The sequence below is a fragment of the Sus scrofa genome, chromosome 9 (assembly GCF_000003025.6).
Source record: "Sus scrofa isolate TJ Tabasco breed Duroc chromosome 9, Sscrofa11.1, whole genome shotgun sequence".
NCBI classification, from domain to species: domain Eukaryota; kingdom Metazoa; phylum Chordata; class Mammalia; order Artiodactyla; family Suidae; genus Sus; species Sus scrofa.
The window spans coordinates 3,944,376-3,971,058 of NC_010451.4; the positions used below are offsets into that span (position 1 = coordinate 3,944,376).

The 26,683-nt window shown below is 40.5% G+C and overlaps 3 protein-coding genes across 3 annotated transcripts; 1 reads left to right on the forward strand and 2 right to left on the reverse strand.

Annotated features, from left to right (window-relative positions):
* Positions 3,381-4,343, reverse strand: LOC110262269 (olfactory receptor 52N2-like). The gene has a single exon (XM_021102663.1). The coding sequence runs from the start codon at positions 4,341-4,343 to the stop codon at positions 3,381-3,383; it is 963 nt and encodes a 320-aa protein (XP_020958322.1).
* LOC100522157 (olfactory receptor 52N2-like) lies at positions 12,846-13,808 on the reverse strand. Its single transcript, XM_021102664.1, has one exon. It carries the CDS (start codon positions 13,806-13,808, stop codon positions 12,846-12,848), a length of 963 nt encoding a protein of 320 aa, XP_020958323.1.
* Positions 25,095-26,391, forward strand: LOC110262270 (olfactory receptor 52N1). Its single transcript, XM_021102665.1, has one exon. It carries the CDS (start codon positions 25,095-25,097, stop codon positions 26,058-26,060), a length of 966 nt encoding a protein of 321 aa, XP_020958324.1. The 3' UTR covers positions 26,061-26,391.

The window sequence follows — 26,683 nt, forward strand, 5'->3', positions numbered from 1 at the left end:
ACAAACAAAAATGTTTGTATCTTTTGCTTCATAAGATACAAACAAGAATGTTCATAGTAGTCTTAGTCATAGGAGTTTACCCCCAAAAACCCTCAAGAACATACGCGTGAATTGCTGTAGATTCACAAATCAGATTTTATTTAGGAATGAAAACAAACCAAGTAATGCTTCCCAGTGCAGCATGGATAATTTTAAATAAGACTGTTGCCATTTAAAAAAATCAGAACAAAATTGACTCTCTTCCGAAGTTGGGCATTGCAGCACATAAATCTACATTTCTTGTTCATCGTCTCTCCTTTCCTTCCCTTCTCTCTCTCCCCCTCCCTCTTGTTCCTCTTTACCATTCTTTTCTTATCTTTTCTTTTCCTTACTTGTAACCTGCTATTTCCTGTTTATATCTCAACCGAATTTAGGTTTTAATCATGATTGTAAATCAAATGTGCAACTATCTATTGCAATGTCTCTTGAAGTGCTTTTTTCTTTGTGTAAGCTACATTAGCTTTCTAAATTATTTTATTTGCTCCTTAATCATAATTTTAATTTTTACTTTTTCTATCTTTCCTAATTAAACTTTCCTTTACTCATTCATCATTGTTTCATACCAAGCTGTTACTTTATCACTGTGTTCTCTAATCTGGCCATCTGCTATCTCTATTATATGATTTTTTCCCTCCTTCTTCATGAATTATATGGAATTATGCCCATTTTTGAAAACTTAATAAGCAGTCTTGTCAATCCATCAGTAAACATTTTCTATACCTGCAATAAGGTTTTCATTGTCCTGCAGGCTACTTCTTCTCTCTTTATCAGAACCTTACTATAGGCTCAACACAATTGTGATTGTCTGTGGGGGTATTGCTTTCCCTCTGTGTTCATTTCCAACCAGAGGCAGACCCATCTCTTCTCAAACATGGAATATTCACATCTGTGCTGCTTCACTCTTACCCTTGCCCTATTTAGCCACGGAGGGCAGAATGCTATACAGTCTCCTGCACTCCTGTCGGTTTTAGCCAAGTTGGATCAGTGTCTCTCTCTTTCTTGAGGGGTTAGTCACCACCCTGGCGTTAAATGTACATAATCCCCAGGAGTTATTTCCATCAATGTTTACCCTCCCCATACCCCGCCTGCGGTACTTATTAGTGAAGACGAATGGACTCAATTTATTAACATATGCATTTACCTATTTCTTCTCCTCTTTCAATACATACTTCTTATCTAAATGTTTTCTATATTTGCAGTTGTCCCCAGTCCGTGGAAAGTAGGTGTGTACATTTATCTGTGTGGGTTAAAGAATCAAGAGAGATGCATGAAACGCCAGAATGTGCGTTGAGGATTCCTACTGCCATGGGGATAAAATAATGGGAAGCAGGGAGGAAGATCACTGCTGGAAAAGTCTTTGTAGGTGTCTATCTTTCCAGCTCCATCTGTAGTGTTATGTGTTGCATTAATGCTTCTCAGACTATCAGAGTACTAACATTTATTTATTTTTTTCTGTCTGGGCTCGTGAACAGAGCTATTTGAGTTCCCAAAGACAGTAGAGCGGTTCCAGATTCTAGGCGTCATGTTACCCAACCTTTAAATGTGGGCAATAGATTCCAAACACTGAAGTCATTTGAATAAAGTTTTTGTATAGGCTGTGGCGTCTCACCTTCTGCTTGCCTCTGTGATCTCCCTTTTTTATTTCTAAAGTCTTGACTTCTTTTTCTGCTTTTCGTTTTACTTTCTATAATTTCAGAAACATATTTAAGTCAGTATTTCCGTGTGTCTGGAGTGTAGGGGAAACCCTATGCTCTTGTTTCTGTTTACATTACTACCCTGGCTGTAAATCCTCAAAATACTCCATGTAGTAAAATATCCTAACACTTACACTAGCATTTTTAGGGTAATCTAACTTAAAAAAATCTCTGTATTACATGTCACAATGTGCAAAGTTTCTAGCAGAGATATAGCATAGTTTTCTTATTATGTTCAATGATGTTTTTTTTTTTTTGGTCTTTTTTTGTCTTTTCTAGGGCCGCACCGCAGCATGTGGGAGTTCCCAGGCTAGGGGTCTAATGGGAGCTGCAGCTGCCGGCCTACACCACAGCCACAGCAACGCAGGATCTGAGCAGGGTTTGTGACCCACACCTGAGCTCACGGCAACGCCGGATCCTTAACCCACTGAGCGAGTCCAGGTATCCAACCCTTAACCTCATGGTTCCTAGTCGGATTTGTTCACCACTGAGCCACGACGGGAACTCCTACTTTCAATGCTGATTTAAATATGTGCTGTTCCCAGTTCCCAGTAATGACGTATGGTTTGGACTGACAATAAAACTTATTACCCTCAGAAGGTTTTCATACAGAACTAGACTTCCTTAGTTACGGAAGGATATGGGTCATGGAAATCAGTATACCATGTATCTTCGGGTCGAAAGGCCCAGCAGTGATCCAAATGCAGCTTCTTAGCTTTCCCCCTTTTGCTGCATGTGGACAGGGCCTGGTTATAGGAAACAAGGCCAATCAATGCTTGTGAATGACATAATGGTGTAAACTTTCTTTGAGAGGTCAACTTCACCTTGGCGTCGAAATTTAGAAGATTTTCAGCTGTGGCATCTCAGCTGAACAAAAGTCTGTAGAGCCAGTCCAACTCCAGTGTTTATAGACTTTGCTGTTCCATCTCCTGTGTTGTCTACTGAGACTCTGCAGTTATTTCAAAGACTTGTTCCAGGTCTGCTTCAAAACCTCCTAGAGTTATCCCTAAGAAATAATTTATTCTATGGTTTTGTGGCTCTATTCCCTTGTTTATCCTATTTTTCATTTAGAGCATATTGACTCAAATATATGAATATCATTCTCCCTAGTAGCAGAAATTCAGTACAACTTAGGTAAATATGAGATATTTTATGTAACAGAACGAAGCTCTACACAAATTATGCAGTGAAAAGCATAACTGAGATAAACGAAGTCACTAGAACACATGAGAGCTTTATGAAACAGACTCTGATAGTTTTCTCTTTCCATAGATTTCCTCCAAGACAGGTGAACCCCTAACAGAGTATCAGGAACTTTTTATTTTGTGTGGGTCCATCCCATTTGAGATTTGTTCAATATGCAAAACACATTAGGATTCTAAGTAACACAATCATTTACAACAGCTTTGAAATTACTGTGGGATTCCTTTTAAGGAAAAAAAAATCCTCAAATCCAGAAGGCATGTTATTTATTTATTTAATTAATTTCAATCATCGATGAGTTCGACCCCAAATTCAATTAACCTGATAGCAGATATTCAATGAATATTGCTTTCTGCAACGGGAGCAGTTTGTTTAAAATCTATACTCAAGACTCTGTCTAAACCATTTTTGTCTTTTCTTGCGTTTAAATAGTCACACCTTAATCTATTTCATAGCTGAGATATCTTTCTCCTTAAAAAGTAACTTGATCACTTCTTCCCGGATCTGCTTGGTCTTGACTCCATAAACAATGGGGTTCAGCATAGGAGGTAACATCAAATAGAGATTAGCGATTATGATATGGATATGGTGAGGAATGCTTTTTTCCCCAAAACGGTGAGTAAAAATGGTGAATAAGGCTGGAACATATGTAATGACAATAGCACAGATGTGAGATGTACAGGTGCTGAAGGCTTTGTGCCGAGCATCTGCCGAAGACAGGCTCACCACCGCCCGCAATATCATAGTGTAAGACCCTGAAATACAGAAGATATCGAAGCCCCCAATCAGGAGCGCTGCCAAGAGACCGTAGACAGCATTGACCTTGACATTGCCACAGGAGACCTTGGCCACGGACATGTGGTCACAGTAAGTGTGGGGAATGGAGTTGCCACGACAATAGGGCAGGCGCTTGGTAAGGAAAGTGAAAGGGACGATGAGCATCACACCCCTCAGGAACGTGGCAAGACCAGCCTTGGCGATGACAGGGCTGGTGAGGATGGTGGCATAGCGTAAGGGGTAGCAGATGGCCACGTAGCGGTCCAGGGCCATGAGCATGAGCACCCCGGACTCCATCCCCGTCAACATGTGGACAAAAAACATCTGAGCCAGGCAGGCATTGAAGTCTATCTCCTTGAGGTTGAACCAGAAGATGCACAGCATATTGGGTACCGTGGTGGTGCACAGGGTGGCATCGGTGAAGGAGAGCAGAGCCAGAAAGTAGTACATGGGCCGGTGCAGGGCCTCCTCGTGGCCGATGAGGTAGAGGAGCCCACAGTTGCCCACGACAGCAACGATGTACATGAAGCAGAATGGCAGGGAGATCCAGACGTGTGCGGCTTCCAGCCCAGGGACACCACTCAAGATGAAGAATCCCGGGGTCAGACTGGAGCTGTTGGCTCCAGACATAATGACGGCCAGGAGGAGGGCATTTTACGTGCCTTGGCAGCAACTGCTTTCTGCACAGGAGAGAGAACTGGGGTTGGACTAAATGCAAGAGAACTGTTGGGATAATGATAACCACAAAAGTCACAAACGTTCACCGTGTTAGGATAATCAGGCTCGTTTGTTTGTCTGTTTGTTTTCCCCAGCTCTAGCAAAAGGATCTTTGAACTAAGTTATCTAAAAATTATTGACCGGTGCAGCCGTGCTTCCCTCAGTGTCCCACTGTGTCCTCTCTAAGTAGCTGTCCTTACTTTCTGCACCTCTTCCAGCATGCCTTTGCACGCTACCACATTCTGCTAAAAAACAGTAAACGGGGCCCTCGTGGTTTTCTTCCTTTAAAATAAGCTATTTCTGGAGTTCCCTTCGTGGCTCAGTGGTTAATGTTTAGGATCCGTGAGGTTGCAGGTTCGATCCCTGGCCTCTCTCAGCGGGTTAAGGATATGGTGTTGCCGTGAGCTGTGGTGTGGGTTGCAGATGGAGCTCAGATCCCACATTGCTGTGACTGTGGTGTAGGCCAGTGGATGTAGCTCTAATTCGCTCCCTAGCATGGGAACATCCATGTGCCACAGGTGCGGCCCTAAAAAGCAATAAAATAAACTATTTCTAGGAGTTCCCGTTATAGCTCAGCAGAATCAAATCTAGCTGGCATCCATGAGGACACAGGTTCAATCCCTGGCCTCGCTCAGTGGGCTAAGGATCCAGCGTTGCCATGAGGTGTGGTGTAGGTTGCAGACGTGGCTCTAGGCGTTGCTGTGGCTGTGGTGTAGGCCGGCAACTACAGCTCCAATTTGACCCCTAGCCTTGGAACCTCCATATGCCACACGAGCAGCCATTAAAAAAAAAAAAGGCAACAACAAGCTATTTCTCTTCTCTCACCTCAGTTCTTCGCATGCTAGTTGTACATGAGTCATGTCACTAAAATCATGTCGGTATATTTAGAGGTTTGCCTTAATTTCACTGGTTCTTTTTCAGCAGGACTTTTGTCCTGCCTTGAAGATTATGAAGAAAAATAGTTATCCATGTAAATGTCCTCAATAATATTCCATGTAATCTGCTTAAGATGATACATTGTAGATATTCAATAAAATACATGTGAAAGAATGAATGCTTAATTAGTAAGGAGTCCATATGCCTGAACTTCAAACTCTGATGTCAATATTCAGTTTTTCCACACTATGAAATTTCAGAGGGTGTTTTTAAATCATTAAAAATTAAATTAGGAGTGTCCGTCGTGGCGCAGTGGTTAACGAATCCGACTAGGAACCATGAGGTTGCGGGTTCGGTCCCTGCCCTTGCTCAGTGGGTTAATGATCCGGCGTTGCCGTGAGCTATGGTGTAGGTTGCAGACGCGGCTCGGATCCCGCGTTGCTGTGGCTCTGGTGTAGGACAGTGGCTACAGCTCTGATTCGACCTCTAGCCTGGGAACCTCCATATGCTGTGCAAGCGGCCCAAGAAATAGCAAAAAAAAAAAAAAAAAAAAAAATTAAATTAAATCTTTTTATGGAATCTTAGTAAAAAATGTATGAAAAGTTTGAATTCATTTTGATAGAGCATCCTTTCCTTTAGGCTTCTCTCTCTTTCCACTTTTTTGAAAAATTAGTTCTGTATGTATTTTAAATACAAAGTATATACTCAGAAGCCCGTTAAGTTCTAAGGATTATTGATTATCTCTACGACTTTAATTCAAGCAATATTTCTTTGTTCTAACCGAATAGGTAATCAGTACAAAAGATAAGACCATATCTTTGGATCGCTATATTTTGTAGGGAAAAGCAAAGGATTTTGAATTATATTTGAAGAAATTTATAGATCCAGGGATATATGAGAAAAGAAGAAGGGTCCAAATTGTTTTAATATTTCTTTCATCTGAAAAAAGAAAATGACACTGAAGCTCTGGCATAAACCTGAGACTTCCTACAGCAAAGCTGGTACCAAACACCTCCACCGTTTAGCAGAAGTAAATAGATATTTGCCATGCAAGGCAAGTATTACATGGCTGTGAAGCCACATGGATGCCTGTCACCTAAATATTCTAGAAAGCCCTGTTGTGTTTACTTCTTTTTTTTTTTTTCTTTTTTTTTTTTTTGTCTTTTGTCTTTCTGTTGTTGTTGTTGTTGCTATTTCTTGGGCCGCTCCCGCGGCATATGGAGGTTCCCAGGCTAGGGGTTGAATCGGAGCTGTAGCCACCAGCCTACGCCAGAGCCACAGCAACGTGGGATCCGAGCCGCATCTGCAACCTACACCACAGCTCACGGCAACGCCGGATCGTTAACCCACTGAGCAAGGGCAGGGACCGAACCCACAACCTCATGGTTCCTAGTCGGATTCGTTAACCACTGTGCCACGACAGGAACTCCTGTTGTGTTTACTTCTATGGGCCAGACTATATAGAAGCCACCGGAATGAAGAAATACAAAGGAATACAAGTTTCAGAGGCCCAGCATCTCCCTTAAGCAGATTCCATCTCACGTGTGAATGGCTTTGTCCTAAACACAGAGTTCTCCCAAACCTCTCCAGAAACGCCACCACGTGGGAAACTGTCACCACTCGGTCCTCGATCAGAGACGTTTAAAGATCTCCGTTGTCCATCATCTTTTCTGTGTCCCCACGAGGACAGCAACGAGGTAGGAAAGGAGATGAGATCTGGCAGAAGCCACTCGGAAAGAAAAAAGGCCCGTATCTCTTAAGACGTGAAAGGGAAAGAGAAACACACTGCCTCTGGCGAATTTGTCCTTGTTTAACTGTGCTCTTATTCTAAGCCACCGTATTTTTAGCCAGCAATGTCTCTACCTTTTTCAAAAGAGCTAATATGGAAAATTACACAAACTCACCTCAGTGTTAGGCACCTGCAAAGCCTTATTCATGGCTGAGAATCCCTAGGAGTTCTTTGAACATTGGGCTGGCATCGTCTTATATGGGATTTTTCCTTTCCCTGGGGAGGTTTCGGCAAGATGCCCCAGGCTGATTGACTCTCCACAATTGGAAGCCTCAGAGCAATCAGTTTGAAAGGGAATACACGAGGCTCAGTCATACCTGTATTCAGAAGCTTTTGCATAGAAAAAGAAAGAGCAAAAACACATGAAAGTTTAATGCTTTTTCCCAAGTGAGAAAAAATGAATGCCAAGCCTGGTGAAGGTGAACATCATTTAAAATTTTTGTCTCGTATTGCAAAATAAATACATTTTTAAAGTAGAAAATCTAAAAGACTGTAAAAGAGTATAATAAAAACTTAGAAAATCACTTGTAAGTCCAATGAAGCAAGAACCACTCTGAAAAGTTTTCTCTGTTGGTCCAATCATTTTATAGTTATTAAGTATAATATGGTGTTTTGTATAAATTTCAGACTGTGAAGTTTTGCACACCTTTTTCCCTATTTAATATTATTTTATGTACTTCCTCATGTCATTCTGTGTGTCTTGAAATTGAAATTTTCAAGAGTTAAATTAAATCTTCTTTCCAGCCAATAACGGCACCAAAATTCATTAAGCATTTCATTACTCTGGAATATTTCAATATTGTCTAATTTTTACTATCAAAAATTCTTCTATGGATAGCCTAATCTAGTCTGTTTGAACGACTAATTATTTCTCTCTTAAGGTAAGCAGAAGTAGAATTGAAGTTTGTGGGATCAAAAGGTGTGGACAACTCAAAAATGTTGGAAAAAGTCATCTCCATAAAATATGTATTGATTTCCACTTCTATATACAGTTAGGGGGCTGTCCATCCCCCTCTAAGTACGAATTATTGTGTTTGCTCTCATTTCTCCAGCTGAAATGATGAGAACGCTAGCTTTTGGGTATTTTAGCTTGACTTAAAATTAACTTCACCAGTGCTTATGAACATTTTTTAAGTGTTTCTGGTCGGTTGGTTTTCTCACACTTTTCTCATACCAGGCACTTTCAAAACCAAAAGGTGAACACGTTTTCTGCCATAGGTTGCCATCTTTCTTAAAAGTAGCAGTGACACTGGATTGAATTGGGACCCACCAGCCAGAAGGGCTGCAAAGCCAATCTGCTGACCCTGGGTTGTGGTGAAGGAAAGGACAGTGTCTACTGCAGGGCACCCAGCAAGGAATGAGAGCAGCTCGTACTCAGAAGGCCTGAGTTCCCCAGTGCCTTTCAGGGAAGGATTTTCACGGGGTGCATGAGGAGCTGGGTCGCGATTCTCTGATGGGTCGATGAGGAGGTAACAGGTGATCAGCATCATCAGTCTGGGATATACCTGCTTGTGCTCAGGAGCTTCCATGCAGTGGGGGTGTGATTTTAGTAAATCAGTTGAGAAATGTGCATCAGACCTTTTATCTTCCAGAAGGCATGGAGAGTCCTGTGACTCTGTTTTATGGCCAACATTGTGTAAGTTATTATAACTTTTCTTGCCAGACTATTTTGCCTCTGCATCCCTCTTTCTGGAACAAGTTTTCTCTCCTAACCCATTCCACCCAGTTGACACCAATTTATTCTTTAGTATCAGCTTCAACACTAATTTCTTCTGAAAACCTATTCTGATGTTTATAATTTGTGCCAGGATGTACCATTAGAAGATATAGCTTCCTTGTCCCTGTACCATTACTTATGTAGTTGTGCTTTTTTTATATTCGATCTTTCCTTTTAACTCGTTCATTTTCCTTTCCATCGTTTCCTCTTAAAATGAAGGGCTCTTCAATAGCCCATTTTTAACAACTCTGTCTTTCCCACCACAGTTCCGCAGTAGCGAGACACAATGGAAGCAAGGAAGTTGCTCTCCCGATGTTAACAATTTTATGATAAACAACAGGTAGAATAAGGCTTTGGACCATCGGTCATTTGTTTATATTGTTCTCCCAGTTTAGGCGGACTGGCTCACCCAGCCTCTGGCATAGATAATTGCAAACCTCCAAGGGAGAGGCTGGCTACTGACACACCAATGTGGGCGGATCAGACAGGGAGACTGACTAGTGCGAGGGATCAGGGCTTAACCTGTATCTCGCTCATATCAGATACGAAAATTAGAAGCTTTTCCTACTCAGTTAGAACAAAAAGTTAAGAATATTAGTCTAAATTTCAAGCAATAAAAAGTGGAGACTGATGATACCCCCCGCCCCCCGCCCCCCCTCCTTTCCTTTTACAATTATTGCTCTTTGTCCTTTCTCATCAGACCACTTCTTGTGCAATATTCAGATGGGGATAACCTTCCCTAAATAGTTCTTTTTTCCCTCCCCCTCCTTTGCCTTTTCTTCCTAACCTTCTTTCCGTTTTATCCATTTTCTACTTTTAAGATGCCAAATCTCCCAACGTGAACTGTGACTAGCGTTCTGACCACCACCCCAGATTGCAGTAGTTTACCTTTGGGAGCGGCACCTGGCAAAATGCCCGAGTCCACAAACACAGCTCTTCCTACACAGAAGTTCCAGCACCACTTTGCACTCTCAGCCCGATGAACAACATCCTACGCGCTCTTTATATGCCCTATGGTTACCGGGGGGCTTAGGGGGTGTTTGGGTGCGTGAAGAGAGCGCTGGTTGGATAAAGAAATCTGTGCCTTGATCATTTCCCACGAAATACTCAACAGGTCAACAGATATTCACAATTGTCTGGTTTCTACAGCTATTTATGGCTTCAAAGAATTCAGGGAAAAATCTCAGACCTTTATCCAACCTCTTTTCTGTTGACTGAAATGCCTTGTACTCCTTATCTCAAAAGTAGAAACATCAAATTCAAATTTCTCTAATCATCTCACAAAATAATTAAACCATCTTTGTGCAATCTTGTTCATGTTCCAGCTCTTCTATTGGTAAAAGCTTAATGTTATTTTGCAAGACAGGATACATCTATGGTATTTTAAAGAAAGGTAAATGTTTTATTCATTGATCCTGAGACACAGAACTCAAGGAAAGAATGAAATAAGGTTTTGGCTTACTTTGGAGAATTCAGTAAAACATAATACCCCACTGGTGATAGAAGCTTGTGAGGGGCAGTGCTCACTGAACTTTATATTCTCTGATCTGGCCTGCTCTGTTCGATTTTCTTTATTTCTGTACATCTACGCATGCGACCAGCTGGAGGGGTTGGCCACAGCCTTCTGGAGATTCTGCAGCAGCAAGATAACTTTCACGACATTTGGTAGAAGCTTGCAATTTCATTCCACTAACTTTCCTTTGGGAATATGAATACCCCACAGATGAAAAGGAAAAATGATTAAACTACATTTAAATCTGAGTGTGAGCTCTTTGTACCTGAGAGCTTGGTTCTAGATATAATCAAACTCTGTGAGGTTGATGTGGGGCACTTGGGCCTTTTTCACCAAACCCAGTGAGTTCTGCCTCGTAACTCGGTTTCTAGGACATGAGATGGAATTGGAAATTTCATCCACTTTTTTCTCTCACCTTGCATCTCTTCTCTTCGCCTCAATTCCCTTCCCTTCTCTTCTCTCTCTCTCTCTCCCTCGTTCCATGCATATGGAATAGAATTTTCTTCCATCACCAACTGTTTTATAATTATTTAAAAACTTCGCAATGATTCTGGCTGGCTGGCTCTAATTCTGTTGTGAGTCTTAGTTTTCAGAATTATATTGTTGTTGGTGGTGATTTCTTCTGTGAAACCCATTTTTGAGTTTGCAATGGGGAAGATGACTTAAAATTAATTGAGAATTGATACTCAGATGCCTCAAATGAATTTTATTTATTGCACTGCATTTTTTCAGAGATTTAATTTTATGTTACTATTTTGCTGTTTTTTTTTCCTTTCACACTCCTCAAGCATAGGCCTGTTAACATTATTGTGTTTTAATTTTAATCTTAATATTTTGAGATTCATCTAGTTTGGCTATTTGTGTAGCTCACATTCCTTGTCTCTAAAATGAGAATAATTATAGCTATGCTATCGTTTTGAGTACAATTTAAAAGTAAGTTCTTATATGAAGTATTGTTATAATATTTAATAAATATATATATTTTAAAAATGGCAGTTTGGGAAAAGGAACTATTTGATCTGTTTACTAGTGTTTTCATATGGTTTTGGTATGACAATATCAGATGAGTAAAATTTTCCAAATCCAACAACATAATTTCAAGAGGGACCAACTTTATTGACTGTAAGCTAATACTTTGTATTTTATAAAGGCACTTTTATAATGTTCATATGTTTTAGATTTAGGTTTTGCTTCCAAGCATGAAAATTACTTTGCAAAAATATATGGAGTGATTAATATAGTTCACAATCATTTGACTACGCATAATATGGTAATAAAATATATTCTTCATATTAGCAGAATATAAGATTAAAATCTTAGTTGCTATTACTAATAGCGCTACCTCTTTATCGGTTTGTATCCATTTCCTGATTCCATTCAATTGCTACAGTTTCCTTTTGGGAAATGCTCTTATTTTCTTCGCTTTTCATTTATTCTTCCTATTCCGTACCACCACATTCATCGTTCCCTCCCCATGTTTTTTTTCTCTTTTATTTCCAGAAGTGTAAATAAGGTCCTCTTTTCTTGATTGTGTCTGATCATTTAACTATTTCTTATATATTCGAGTTAAGAAAAGCAGTGAACCGAAGCGTCCTTGATAGGCACTGTATATAAATCTTCTTCAAATCTCTTTCCCTCTAGTTATAAAGCCTTTCTTCAAAAGGTGTCAAAGAGTATTCGCTGTGTTCTTCAAAATTCTACTTCATATCAACTCAAAGGAGTGCTTCCCAGATTATCATGAACTTCAATAATCATTTTTACTCCTGCGTCATTTATATTTACACAAAGTTAGAGATATCCAAATAATTTCCAAGGAAACAGGATGCAAGAAATAAGTTAACAGTCAAGGTTTTTTTTTTTCCCTTAAGATATGCAAATTTCACATAAATATGGTATTAAAAGGGTGACAAAGACCTCTGGAATTCGGCACAATTTGGGTGCTTCTGGCTTCCCTGGAACTCCGAGGACGGTTTGCTTCTGTGCCTTCCCCAGTCTCCCGGAGCCTCCCCGGGCACCAGACTTCCCTGGTCTTTACTCTACACTCCCTCCCAGCGTCTGGACCAGAGTGCCTTCATCCTCAAGAGATGACTTCCAGCTGTATATTCCCGGTGTTCTACGCTGTGTGTCCATTCGACAAGGTCTAACGAAAGTTCAACTATGTGGGAGAAGTTCTCACTGTGGCATAGGTGGTCAAGAATCTGACTTCAGGGGTTCAGGTAAAAGCTCTGTCTCGCCTTCAACCCCTGGCCCAAGACCTTCCATATGCTAGGGAGAAGCCATCAAACAATAAAAAATAAAGTTAAACGCTATTTGGGAAATGGACTTGTTTCCTGCCTATTTTATTTTTCCAGTAAGTTAGAAGTCTCAGATTAAAAATTTTGGAATGATTTCCTAAATATGACAGCAGAGTATTCTTAGGTATTTCTTCTGACATCTGGGCTGCTGAATTGTGCACGTATTTTCTTCCTGCCTATAGCTGTCTTTGCCTTTGGGCCACATGCAGAATTCCACATCGGAGATTTACCTCACACGGAAAGCATCTTTCTCTCTAGTAAACAGTTTGATGACTCCCTCACGGATCTGCTTGGTCTTCACTCCATAGACAATTGGATTCAAGGTGGGAGGCAGCAGCAGGTAGAGGTTGGCTATTAAAATGTGGACGTGGTGAGGGATGCTGCGTCCCCCAAAGCGGTGGGTGAAGAAATTGAAGAAGGCTGGGACATAGGTGATGACAATAGCACAAATGTGGGAGGTACAGGTGCTAAAAGCTTTGTGTCGGGCATCCGCAGATGCCAGATTTATTACAGCACGAATAATCATGGTGTAAGACAGGGAAATACAAATTATATCAGACCCGCCATTCAGTAGGGCAGCTATGAGACCATAGACAGCGTTAATCTTGATGTTGCCGCAGGATAACTTGGCCAGAGACATATGGTCACAGTAGGTGTGCTGAACGAGATTGCCCCTGCAGTAGGGAAGCCGCTTGATCAGGAAAGTGAACGGTATCACCAGCAACACACTTCGCATCAAGGTGGCCAGCCCAACCTTGGCAATGGTGGTGTTGGTGAGGATGGTGGCATAGCGTAGAGGGTAGCAAATGGCCACGTAGCGATCCAGAGCCATAAGCATGAGCACACCGGACTCCATGCCTGTCAGCATGTGGATGAAAAACATCTGCACAAGGCAGGCGTTAAAGTCAATCTCCTTGAGGCGGAGCCAGAAGATGCACAACGTATTGGGGACAAAGGAAGTGCAGCCACTGATGTCTATAAGGGACAGCAAGGCGAGGAAGTAGTACATGGGCCGATGCAGAGCCTCCTTGTGGCTGATGATGTACATGAGCCCACAGTTCCCCGTGACAGCAATGACGTACATGAAGCAGAACGGCAGGGAGATCCAGACGTGTGCCGCTTCCAGCCCAGGAATCCCACTGAGGATGAAGTGTGTTGGTGTCAGGCTGGAGCTGTTGGCTCCATGCATGGTGGTCAACTGCAAAGCATGTTATTTTCAGGGTCAATAAAGATGTCCTGTACAGGAAGATAACAGTGAGACTGCTTCTGGTCAGAGGAAAAGATGAAGGAGTATTTTTCACAAAGCAAGTAATAAACTTAGGGGGAAATCATCTTTTTGTACCTAGGCTGTGTTATCTGATCTTATTGAGTCTGTTACTAAATTTTGATTGCTTTGGATGACAAACATGTTAACAAAGACCTGGTCTTGCTTGGTTTTATACCATAAACTCTTTCTCCTGCTCATATTCCATATTCGCTTACTCTTGCTTTTGCCAATTGACCAGTTTCCAAATGATAGACCCTGTTTTAATAACAGACTCTACTAACTGGTCATATAATTTCTCTTCTTCCAAAAAGTCCTTCCAAATGTGTCCACTGGATTATAATCAGTTAAATTATGTGAGAACCTGCTTATTTGGGACATATATTATGAGGTGAGCATCATCCACTCTACAAGAGAATAACCTCGAACAAAATATTTGGCAGACCTAAAGTTACGTAACAAGCTGCAGCTTACAATGCACAGCCATATGCCTTCTCCATTATATCTCTAATGAGTTCTTCTTGATAAACATGAAAGATTTTATTTTTTACAATCAATGACATTTTTAAGTTCTAATTCTCCAGGATTCTAGTATGCTCTCAAATCTATGTAGATAAACAGAGAATTTGTATTTATAAATAAGCACATTTAATTTCTGTTGCATTATTTTTAGTCCTCAAATGAATTCAAATAATTACATTGAATTGCTTATCATTTTCACAGCTACATATTATATATTTAATTTCATCAAATTATCATATATTCTATTATACTTTAATCTCCCCATAATAGACCTTTTTAAAATTCTAATTTTGATTGCTTCCTCTCTCTCTCTTTCTCTCTTTGAAATTTTGCCTAGGGATTTATCTAAGCATCTTTTTAAAAACTTTTTTTTTTTTTTGTCTTTTTGCCTTTTTCAGGGCCACCCCTGTGGAATATGGATGTTCCCAGGTCAGGTGTCCAACGGGAGCTGTAGCCGCCAGCCTACACCACAGCCACAGCAACGCGGGATCCGAGCCGCGTCTGCAACCTACACCACAGCTCACAGCAATGCCAGATCCTTAACCCACTGAACAAGGCCAGGGATCGAACCTGCAACCTCATGGTTCCTAGTTGGATTCGTTAACCACTGAGCTACCATGGGAACTCCTAAGTGTCTTATTTTTTAATTTTTACTTTTAAGCAGTGGAAATTTTTTTATAATGATGCTGTATACATTAAACCAACATATAAAAACAATTTTTTTCTAGAAAATAGTAACAGATTAGAACTGAAGTCTTTTTTTTTTTAGCTTTTTCAGGCTGCACCCGTGGCATATGGAAGTTTCCAGGCTAGGGGTCAAATCAGAGCTGCAGCTTGCAGGCCTACACCAGAGCCACAGCAATGCAAGATCTGAGCCATGTCCGCAAACTAAACCACAGCTCATGGCAACCCTGGATTCTTAACCCACTGAACAAGGCCAGGGATTGAACCTGCATCCTCATGGATATTAGTTGGGTTTGTAACCCACTGAACCACAATAGGAACTCAAACACTGAAAATGTTTTAAAGAAATTTTCTCAACTGTAAATATTTTTGGCATTAAGAAGAGTAAACTGGGAGTTCCCCTCATGGCTCAGTGTTAATGAACCCACCTAATATCCATGAAGATTTGTGTTCAATCCCTGACCTTGCTCAGTGGGTCAGGGATCCAGCATTGCCTTGAGCTGTGGTGTACGTTGCAGATGTGGCTTGGATGCCTCTGTCGTGTTGCTGTGGCTGTGGTGTGGGCTGGCAGCTGCAGCCCCAATTTGAGCCCTAGCCTGGGAACTGGGAACTTCTGGCCCTAAAAAAAGCAAAAAAACAAGCAAACAAACAAAAAGCCCAGTAAACCATAGGAATTCCTGCTGTGATCCTGTGGGTTAAGTCTCTGTTGCTGGGGAGGCCTGGCTTCAGTCTCTGGCCTGGTGCTATAAGTTAAAGGATCTGGCATTGCTGCAACTGCAGCATAGGTCGAAGCTGTGGCTCAGATTCCATCCCTGGCCTGGGAACTTCCATATTCCACAGGTGCAGCCAAAAAGAAACAACGTGACGGAGATTTTTGCCACAATCTGGAACATTATCAGCAAAATATAAAATGGACAAAAATAAAAAATCATTATAAAATAAAAAATTTTTTAAAACAATTGTTTTTAGTATATTACCATTATTTTCTTTGTAAAATACATATAAGTAGGGTCATATCTAACTACCCCTTAAAGCGCCAGTATTTTTACATCTGACTCGGATCGAAAGCTGACATCCTCATTTGCTTCCAACATCCTGTAGGGTTGTTAATCTCTGCATGTGTCTCCTGTTACACCAACTCTCTCAGTCCATCCATTCCTACTGAAGTTGTCTCAAACTCAACAAACTCGCACAATTCGGGGCATTTTCCCTTTTCACTGTCCTTGCCTGTTACGCTCTTCCCCAGTCAATGTCATGGTATGTGCCTCCTGCAATTTCAGATCTCTCTTCAGTGTCAATGCAAAAGGGAAGCTTTTCCTTACCTCCCAGTTTCAGATCGCAACTCCCAGACTTTGTCGGTCTTGGTGTTAACATGTCTTTCCAGCTTTTCCTTCTAGAGGAAAAAAAACAAAACCAAAAAAACCCCCTTTAGTTATAAGATATCTGGAATCTCAAAGATTTTTTTAAAACTCAGAGAAATTTAGAATTAGGAGAATATACAAGGCGCAGAAGGAAATAGTTGCCTTTGTATTGTATTTACACACCCTAAGGACATACATATTATGAATAGGAAACATTTTAAGAACATAGACTTGGGATCAAGGAACGTTCATGCATGCTGATACGAATTTTAGTGAGATAAGAGGATAGCACTCATCAGATGTATATCCCGTCAAAGGGAGAATGGCACGTGTCATGAATGTGTCAGAAGCTGGGCTACGTGGTCACTGGAATTTCTTCCCACTTTTGTACTAATTCACTTCTTCGGTAGAAGTCTTACCTTTTCCTAAGCAAGACTCTACCCTCTATGGCAAACAGAGAAGGTGTTCTACCATTGTACACAAATGTGCTTACCTATTAATTACCACTTTGGTCCTTGTCACATCAGAATCACGCATTCTTCTTCCTCCTCTGCCTAAATTACCTTCAATCTTTCTCCCACTTCCCTTCTTTCTCCTCATGGCAGTTTGCGATTCCCTTTGGTTTCAGAAGTCTAAAGAGGACGATAATTTAGTCTTCTTTATTCCGCCACCCTCTGATTTAAATCCCCTCTACTTTTTAGCATCTGTGCTTCTTATATATTTTTCTCTTCTGAGTCGTCCAAACTCACCCTGTTGCCAGATGATTCTGTCTCTGTTCATGACTGATATTGCTCAGTAATATTGTCCTGCATTGGTGAGAAGCCCTATGTAAGAGCATGTCTCTGGGGATTTTCCAAGTAAAAGGAGAAAACTTATTTGTAGATTCCCAGATAGAGATGTCCCCACAGATCTCTGATGAGAGAGGAGGTAAAATTAACTTTGTGGGAAGTAGGTCTATATGCTTTGAATATATTTGAGTAGGGGAAAAATACTCAATAATTACCCTTAAATTTTAACAACTTTTCTCTAATGGGACATATGAACTGTGTCTGGTAATCATTAACGTATAAACCTAGAATTATATCTAACTTCCCAGAAGGCTTCAATTCCAGCTTCATAATGTTTGTCATAGCTTTATCTGCATGGCATATATGGGGCTCGAAGCCTCCTCAAAAACATTGAGTAAAAAATTCCAGATTCTTCTAGGCTAAAGACTCATTAAGATATATTTTACATACTCAGGCAGGTTGCACGTTCATTCGAAACGCTGTATTTTTAAACACACTGTTTTTCCTTCCTGATCCACTCTGTCTCACTAGAAATACATCATCCTTTAAAGCTGTAATTCCACTTAGTAGATCTTGATCAAATCTAAGGAAAACTAGAAGACTGGTTAAAATTCTCCCATCAGTGAAAGGATTTCTGGGAAGAAGCAGAGATAGCATGCCCGCAATTAATACCATCCCTGGGCTTGTAGAAATGAATGCCAGCGAGGGGAAAAAGAGGGTAGAAAGAGGAAGAAGTGGTCTGGTGTAATGGTGTAGTTTTCCTCTAGAACAGGCAGCAACAAGGGGCAGAAACCTAGCAAATCAAGACTTTTTATTGGCAGTGAATGAACCCTCTTTCCAAAACACATAAACCAAAAGGAAACTCTCACCACAGATCTTTTTTAAATTTAATGTTATTGAGGTATAGTTGACTTATGATGTTGTATTAGTTTCAGGTGTACAACAAAGTGAATCAGTCATACATATAAATATATCCATTCTTTTTTCCTATATAGACTATTACAAAAATGTTCTTTTTAAAAATGTTTAAAAAACTTTTCAAAGTTTTATTGAAGCATAATTTACAACATTGTGAAAATTTCTGCTGTACAACAAAATATTTCAGATACACACACACACACACACACACACACACACACACACTTTCATTCTTTCTCAGATTCTTTTCCCATATAGATTATCACAGACAATTGGGTAGCTTTTCCCTGCTATACAGCAGGTTCCCGTTGGTCAATTATTCCAAATATCACAGTCACCACAGATCTTCTGACCTGAGTGGAAGTTTTTGATTATTAGAAACCCGGTGAAGCATAGCTTCATTCCAGAACAGACAGCTGCAATAAATGAAAAGTCTAGAAGCAATGATTTCCTTGATATATGCTGAGTTCCATAGTGATAGCATTAGGGAAAATAACATTTAAATCAAATAAATAATAAACTAGCAGATGGCAGATATGCTCCCAGTCCTAGGCTCTGTTAGGTATTTCTTCAAGATAGAAAATCTTTGAATGAAAACATACAGGTTTCAAGTCTTCGGTGTGTGTTTGTGTGTGTGTGTGTGGGGGGTTCTAATTAAAATTACATTCAGAGAGTACACATGCTTGTAAATATTACACATGTGTTATATTCTTATTATATAAACAATGTGTATATATGAGAGATTAAATGAAGTCTGAAAATGAAAATGAAATTACATGGCTCATAATTTTTACATCAGCTGGGAGGGCTTGGCCATGTGTGCCGAGATGTCTAGTAAAGATAATTCTTCCACATTTATGAGTAGACTTAGGTGTGAAGAAATGGACAGGAGATTCAACTGAGAAGAGGGAATTAGAAAGTCCTTTGTTTTTTCTCATCATATAACTGAAAATAGATTTACTGTTAGGTAAACGACACTGAATGGATGTGAGAATGTCAGAAATTTACATTAATATTCCTCTGAATGGATGTGAGAATGTCGGAAATTTACATTAATATTCCTCTCTTTGAGAGAACCTCTATGAGTTAAGCTTGGGCTTAACTACTGGCTGACAAACATCAAATTCCCAAGAGATTCTCCTAATATTATGTTAGAAAAATTCCCTGATACATGAGGCTCAAAGGATTGTAAGGATTGGTATTGGTTATGACATAATAGGAGACAGAAAATTGGTGTGTTTAAGTCAGTGAAATGCAGTCGAGAATAACTGTCTTTGGTGAATGATTATTCTGAATTTAAATCCTTCTATTCCAGAGTTCCCGTCGTGGCACAGCAGAAAAATCCGACTAGGAACTCTGAGGTCATGGGTTCGATCCCTGGCCTCGTTCAGTGGGTCAAAGATTTGGCGTGAGCTGTGGTGTAGGTCGCAGACAGGGCTCGGATCTGGCGTTGCTGTGGCTGTGCTGTAGGCCGGCAGCAACAGCTCAGATTAGACTCTAGCCTGGGAACCTCCATATGCAGAGGGTGCGGCCCTCCCCCCCAAAAAATCCTTCTATTCCGTTAATATCTGTATGAATTAAGTTTGTTTTCATCTGTAGACTTCTGGTATCAAAACTATTTTAATCTCTATAAGATTATATTAATATAATCTATCTAAAAGTAATGTTTCAAGTTTTAGGTGATATAATTAATCCAAATATAATCATGTGGCTTTTTAGTTTTACTCTGCTAATATCAAGAACAGGAGTTCCTGTTGTGGCTCAGCGGGTTAAAGAACCCGGTGCAGGGTCTGTGAAGGTGCGGGTTCAATTGCTGTGTTAAGGATCCACTGTTGCCACAAGCTGTGGCACAGGTCACAGATGAGGCCCAGATCCCTCATGGCTGTGGCTGTGGGTAGACTGGCAGCTGCAGCTCCGATTCAACCCCTAGCCTGGAACTTCCATATGTTGCAAGTAGAGCTCTTAAACAAACAAACAAAAACCAAGAACGGCCTTGACTAATATTTAAAAGTTAATTATACCTCATATTCTCTGGGATAAACTCCAATGGATTATGAGTTACTATATTCTTTTCATGGATTACCATATTTAATTTTTAATATTTATATTTCATTTGTGATTTTTTACATCTGAATTATTATAAATTTTGGTCTCTAAATTTTCTTTCTTATAATATGTCTTCTTAAGGTTTTAATATTGAGGGTCCATGGCTTTATTAAACAAGTTTGGAAGTATTATATCTTTATTATCTGAATTTATTTCATATGTGTATGTACATATAATTAAATATTTTAATTATGTGGAATAACCAAATGTCCATCAACAAATAAATGGATAAAAAAGATGTGATATATATATGTGAGACACACACACACACACAGGACTCTTAACTCATCTATCAAAAACAGAATTTTACCTTTTGCCATAACATGGATGGACCTGGAGGGTAACATGCTTAGTATAGTAAGTCAGACAAAGAAAAGAATAAAAAAAGACAAAATAATGTATGTTATCACTTTTATGTGAAATCTGAGAAATAAAACAAAGAAATCAATATAAGCCAAAACCAGTTTTATAGATACAGAGAACAAACCAGTGGTTATCATTGGGAAGAGGCATGGGGGGGCAAGTTGGAGGCAGGGATTAAGAATTCCAGACTATGGAGTTCCTGTCGTGGCGCAGTGGAAATGAATCCGACTAGGAACCATGAGGTTGTGGATTCAATCCCTGGCCTGGCTCAGTGGGTTACAGACCCGGTGTTGCCGTAAACTGTGGTGTAGGTCACAGACGTGGCTCAAATCCTGCGTTGCCGTGTCTGTGGTGTAGGCCCACAGCTGCAGCTCTAATTCGACCCCTAACCTGGGAACCTCCATATGTTGCGGGTGTGGCCCTAAAAAGACAGAAAAAAAAAAAAGAATTCCAAACAACTATGTATAAAATTAATCATACACAAGGAAGTATTGCACAGCACATGGAATGTAGCCAATATTATAATAACTTTGTGTATAGTCTGTAAAATATTTAATCAATATACTGTACACCTGAAAATAATATAATATTATAAATCAACCGTATTTAATAAAAAAAATCTAATGTATATCAATATGTTCAATGAGATGGAGATTAATCAATGGATGTAACTTAATAATATTATAACTTTCAATAATCTGATAAAAAATCTAAGAAATCATGGAACAGAAATAAGCATTTTTTAGACTTAATAAGTATATCTATCCAAGTGACATCATCACTTGAACACTCTCAAACTCATTTCATGAGGCCAGCATCACACAGATACCAAAGCCAGATAAAGATTCCAAGAAGATAAACTGCAGGCAAATATCCCTGAGGAATATAGATTCAAAAAGTATCAACAAAATACTGGCAAACTCAACAGCATATGATCCAGTGGGAGTTTTCTCTGGGATGCAAGGATATTACTACTGAAGAACTGGGTTCTTGTAGGCTTCCTGGTTCCACAGTTAACGATGCTCAACTGTACACTTGACAGACGCTATGGGCGTAGGACTATATATGTCCTCACTGTAGTGACAGATAAAAAAGGGTAAGTGTGGGAGGTGAATGATGCACTAACTAACCTGCCTGTGATAAACATTCTGCAATATATGCATCAAATCATCCCATTACATACCTTAAACTTACAGTTATATGTCAATTATATCTCAATAGAGCTGGAGAAAAAAAGCATCTACAAAAATCGATAGTCAGTATCACACACAATGGTGAATCATTTGACGTTAACCCAGGGTTATTTTCTCAGGAATAAATTACGCTTTCCTGAACATCTCAAAGAGTCCCCCTTGGGGGTACGGTGGAGAGAGTATCTGAGAATTGAAGAAAGTCTTTTCAACCAGCAGTTTCACGTGCGTTATTACAGATTAGTGTATGTTACTACTAGCAGTTGATCAATACAATTTACTCTGGGCGAGTGACCTGTATTTGCTTTATCATGGATTTTATTCCTGCACAGCTGTGCTTTTGCCCTGGAGCATGGGTCCATGTCTTTCATGTGACTGGAGTGAGATTTCTTTACCTGTGGTGGACTTCACACCACTCACGCTTCAGTAATGAAACAAACATGTCCACAATCACGCCTCCTGTGTACAGTGAGCTGCTATATATTTAGATAATCCAAAATGATCCACACAAAAATTATTACATAAGTAAATTTATTAGGGATGCTAAATGTGAGGTCACTTATAAAACACAATTGTTTGCATACCAATGAATATTACCTAATTTATCCTCCCCAATTTTTTTTTCAGTACTGATTTTGAACATGACATCGTGCTAAGTTTTGCAAAAGGTGGACAGATCAATGTCTTCAAAGGATTTAATTCTGAAAGTTCAAAAGATTTCAGAGCTACATATTCTCTGTTGTTCCTTTAAAAAATTGTGCTGCCAAGAGTCCAAGATTGTGGTTTGGGACAAAATAATTTCTAAAACAATTCCCGACTGCTGACTATGGTCCATAGGACCCAGTATCTGATTCCTGTCGTTTTTTTTTTTTATATAATGTAAGTACGCATACACGGAAATCACCTCCTCTGAGGCCACAGTAGGAAGAGATAGTAACAATTAAGTTTTCCCAGCTCTCTAATTGCAGAAAAGATCATACACACACACACACACACACACACACACACACACACCCAGAATAGAAATGTTCCCTCCTCCCTCTGCCTACTCATGGACTCAATATCAGTCTTATATTTCTCCAGCAGGGTCAAGAGCATCACCTAGACATGAATACGACTTAATTTATAGCTACATCTTCAGTTTTTTGAAGAATTCCAGTAGCTTTCAGGGTAAGCGGATTTCTGAATTGCCAGTGCCTTCTTCTTATTAATGGAGTGGGTGCTGATTATGATAACTAAGGGGAGGGGAGAAAGAAAGAAGAGAGTGAACAAATAAGGTTATTCTCTTAACTTTTGAAAAGGTACCATGTACCCTATGGTAAGGCTGCATTTAGATACCAGCTTGTATGCTCCACTTTCACAATGGATAAAACATGCTTGCCTCAGCTACGGAAGCCTAACCCTTGTGGGGAGTGTTCTAGAGAGGTCATCCATCCCAATGGCCATGAAAGCTAAAAACAGCAATTCTAAGAGAAAATCATTTATACCATGGTGGGAGAAAAGATATTTATTTTATTCCATGTTTATTCCATATTTTCTCTGTTCCTCATCTGCTTCTCCTTTCAGGGAATTGCTTCATTTCATGTCATAGTTATGACATTTGAATTGCTTCTCCATTCAAAGGGGCCCTAGGTTTCATCCACTCAAACGTTTAAGAACTAAGGATATAAAATTTTATAAAACACACATATGAGGAAAGGAGGATCTATTTTTCATAACCTTAAGTTTTCAACAGAGACTCCTTTGAAGTGGCAGGTGAGCTACCCCTCATATGTCGAAGAAGTACTATAAATCTCAATACTGATAATTTTTATTGAATAATTATTTTTCTCCAATAGCCTCCTCCATTGGACTATCCCCATCATCACACTCCGTTTACATTTCATCCCCTAAACCAGCACATTCCAGCCCAACATAGCTTGCTTCTTCAGACTTATACATTCAATTTGCATGCAGCCTATGTCAACTTTGTTCTTATTTCTTCACAATATGATATCACATCAAATATTCTCCTTCTTACTACTCATAAGTATTTCGCCGGTCCTATTCTTCCAATTTCTTTCTCCACGGACTTCAAAATATACAGAGCACCTTGTCTATGCTGTGAAAAGAGCTTTGGAGATAATATAGACCAAGAGATATTTGATTCTGTGGTCCTCTGAGGTTGTGATTTGGGTAGAAAACAAACACTATATTCTAAGGAAATATCAGTTGTTTTCATTTGAAAGGATGAGTATCCTTGTTCTCATTGGAATGGCCTCTGGAGGCCATAAGAAAAACAGTGCTTTTCATAAATCATTGCATTTCCAGTGATGCGTCACCACCTATTCACTTTAGTACAGATGGAAGGAATTGACAGGGGGGCTTTCGGTGATGTGGGGAAGGGGGCTATTATTATTTTTTACCTTTAAGGTCATTCTACAATTTTGCTTAAAGAAAGCTTATGGCATAAGAGTATAATTTATAGTTTTCTGGATTTAATTTTCCTGCAAATCCAAAGTGGGAGATTTGGGCTAAAACTAGGTGGAAATTGTTATCAGTGTGCCCACTAGATAAAGCTGATTAGCTTTGAAAAGTGAGCCAACAAGAATCACTGAAGATTGCTAACATTCAGAAAGAAACAGGCATCTCTGATGAAGATGGCAATCACCTAGAACACAGCAAATATTTAACCAATCCTTGATCGTCCAGCTGGCCAGTTAGAGGTCAACTCCATCCTGGAGAATGGACTATATGATAAAAAAAAAAAAAAACACATCCAGGAGTTTCCGTTGTGGCTCAGCAGTAGTGAAACTGACTCACATCCATGAGGACGCAGGTTCGATCCCTGGCCTCACTCTGTGGGTTAAGGATCCAGTGTTGCTGTGAGCTGTGGTGTAGGTCACAAATGTGGCTTGGACCTGGCATGGCTGTGGCTGTGGTATAGGCTGGCAGCTGCAGCTCCGATTTGACCCCTAGCCTGGGAACTTCCACATGCTGCATGTGTGGCCCTAAGAAGACAAAAAAAACCCCAAAAAAACCAGATCCAGACCCAGCATATCCACTAGACACAGTCAGTGCATCTTGCCAATATCTAATGCTTCAGGAACGGACCCAACTAGAGTGTACAGTCACATATTCAACATAAGAGAGTACAAATGGTGATGGATTGACAAGAAAGACAAATTATCAGTTCAGGGAAAGATAATCTTACTTGTCAGCTACTCTGTAAACACTCATTTTTTTTCTGCCTACAGAGCAATTCCATAACTGATCTATCATGTATTTCCAACCGTCGTTATGTCGTTTCTAAATGGCTCCAGACTAACTCCAGCCTCATTCATCCTAAATGGCATCCCTGGTTTGGAAGAAGTGCACCTGTGGATCTCCTTCCCTCTGTGCACCATGTACGGCATCGCCATCACAGGGAACTCCGGCCTCATGTACCTCGTCTACTCTGACGAGGCCTTGCACAGACCAATGTACATCTTCCTAGCCCTTCTCTCCTTCACAGACATGCTCATGTGCACGAGCACGCTCCCCAACACCCTCTGTGTCCTGTGGTTCGACCTCAAGGAGATTGACTTCAAGGCCTGCCTGGCCCAGATGTTCTTCGTGCATACTTTCACGGGGATGGAGTCCGGGGTGCTCATGCTCATGGCCCTGGACCGCTATGTGGCCATCTGCTACCCCCTGCGCTACGCCACCATCCTCACCAATCCCGTCATCGCCAAGGCTGGGCTCCTCACGTTTCTTCGAGGTGTAATGCTTGTTATCCCTTTTGTTTTCCTTACCAAGCGCCTGCCCTTCTGCAGAGGCAATGTCATACCCCACACCTACTGCGACCACATGTCTGTGGCCAAGATATCCTGCGGCAACGTGAAGGTCAATGCCGTCTACGGCCTGATGGTGGCCCTCCTGATCGGGGGCTTCGACATCCTGTGCATCACCGTCTCCTACACCATGATCCTCCGGGCGGTGGTCAGCCTCTCCTCGGCAGAAGCTCGGCAGAAGGCCTTCAGCACCTGCACTGCCCACATCTGTGCCATCGTCATCACCTATGTCCCAGCCTTCTTCACCTTCTTTACCCACCGCTTTGGGGGACACTCCATTCCCCCACACATACATATTATTATGGCCAATCTCTATCTACTTATGCCTCCCACAATGAATCCTATCGTCTATGGGGTGAAAACAAAGCAGATACGAGAACGTGTCAGTAGGATCTTGCTTAAGGAAAAGGACAGCTCTTCTCATAATATTTAAGTAGAGTCTTCTGCGAAGTTAGAGTCCTCTTAGCTTGAGAGCATCAGGTCAATGGGGAGCCCTCCCAGTGAAAGCAGGTATCTGGTCACTGGCAACATTTGTAGGTGACTTTTATTTTTCTACTTCTACACATGCAGGCACAGACCTCTTCTGAAATCCCATGTTCTCCAAAGCCTCTTTCACTCATAGGAGACTTCCACGTTCAATGCATCTGATCTTCACAGACAGATGTCTTCTCTCCTGAACGACAGTCTACAAAATGATCCAGTGGTTGGCTCATGAGGACTGGAGTTGAACTTTTAAGACATATTTAAATCCCTGGCAAAACGTGAGCTGTGTTCAGGGAGGCCTATACTATTTATCTCAGCATTCGCCTGCCCAAACCCTCTGGAGTTCATGCTTATTTTCAAGTTCTTGTCTGCTGTTTTCTTTCCTCTGTTTGTCAGACGCTCATCCAGCAACGCATATTTATGTTCACCAGGAAACTTGTAAAAGGTGTGAGGTGGAGCATACGCATGATACCCAGGAGCCGTGTCTATCGCCATTACGTGGAGTAAATAAATAATTGAATAAAATGTCATGAGAAAGAGACAAAATACATCTTGTATGATTTTATTTACATT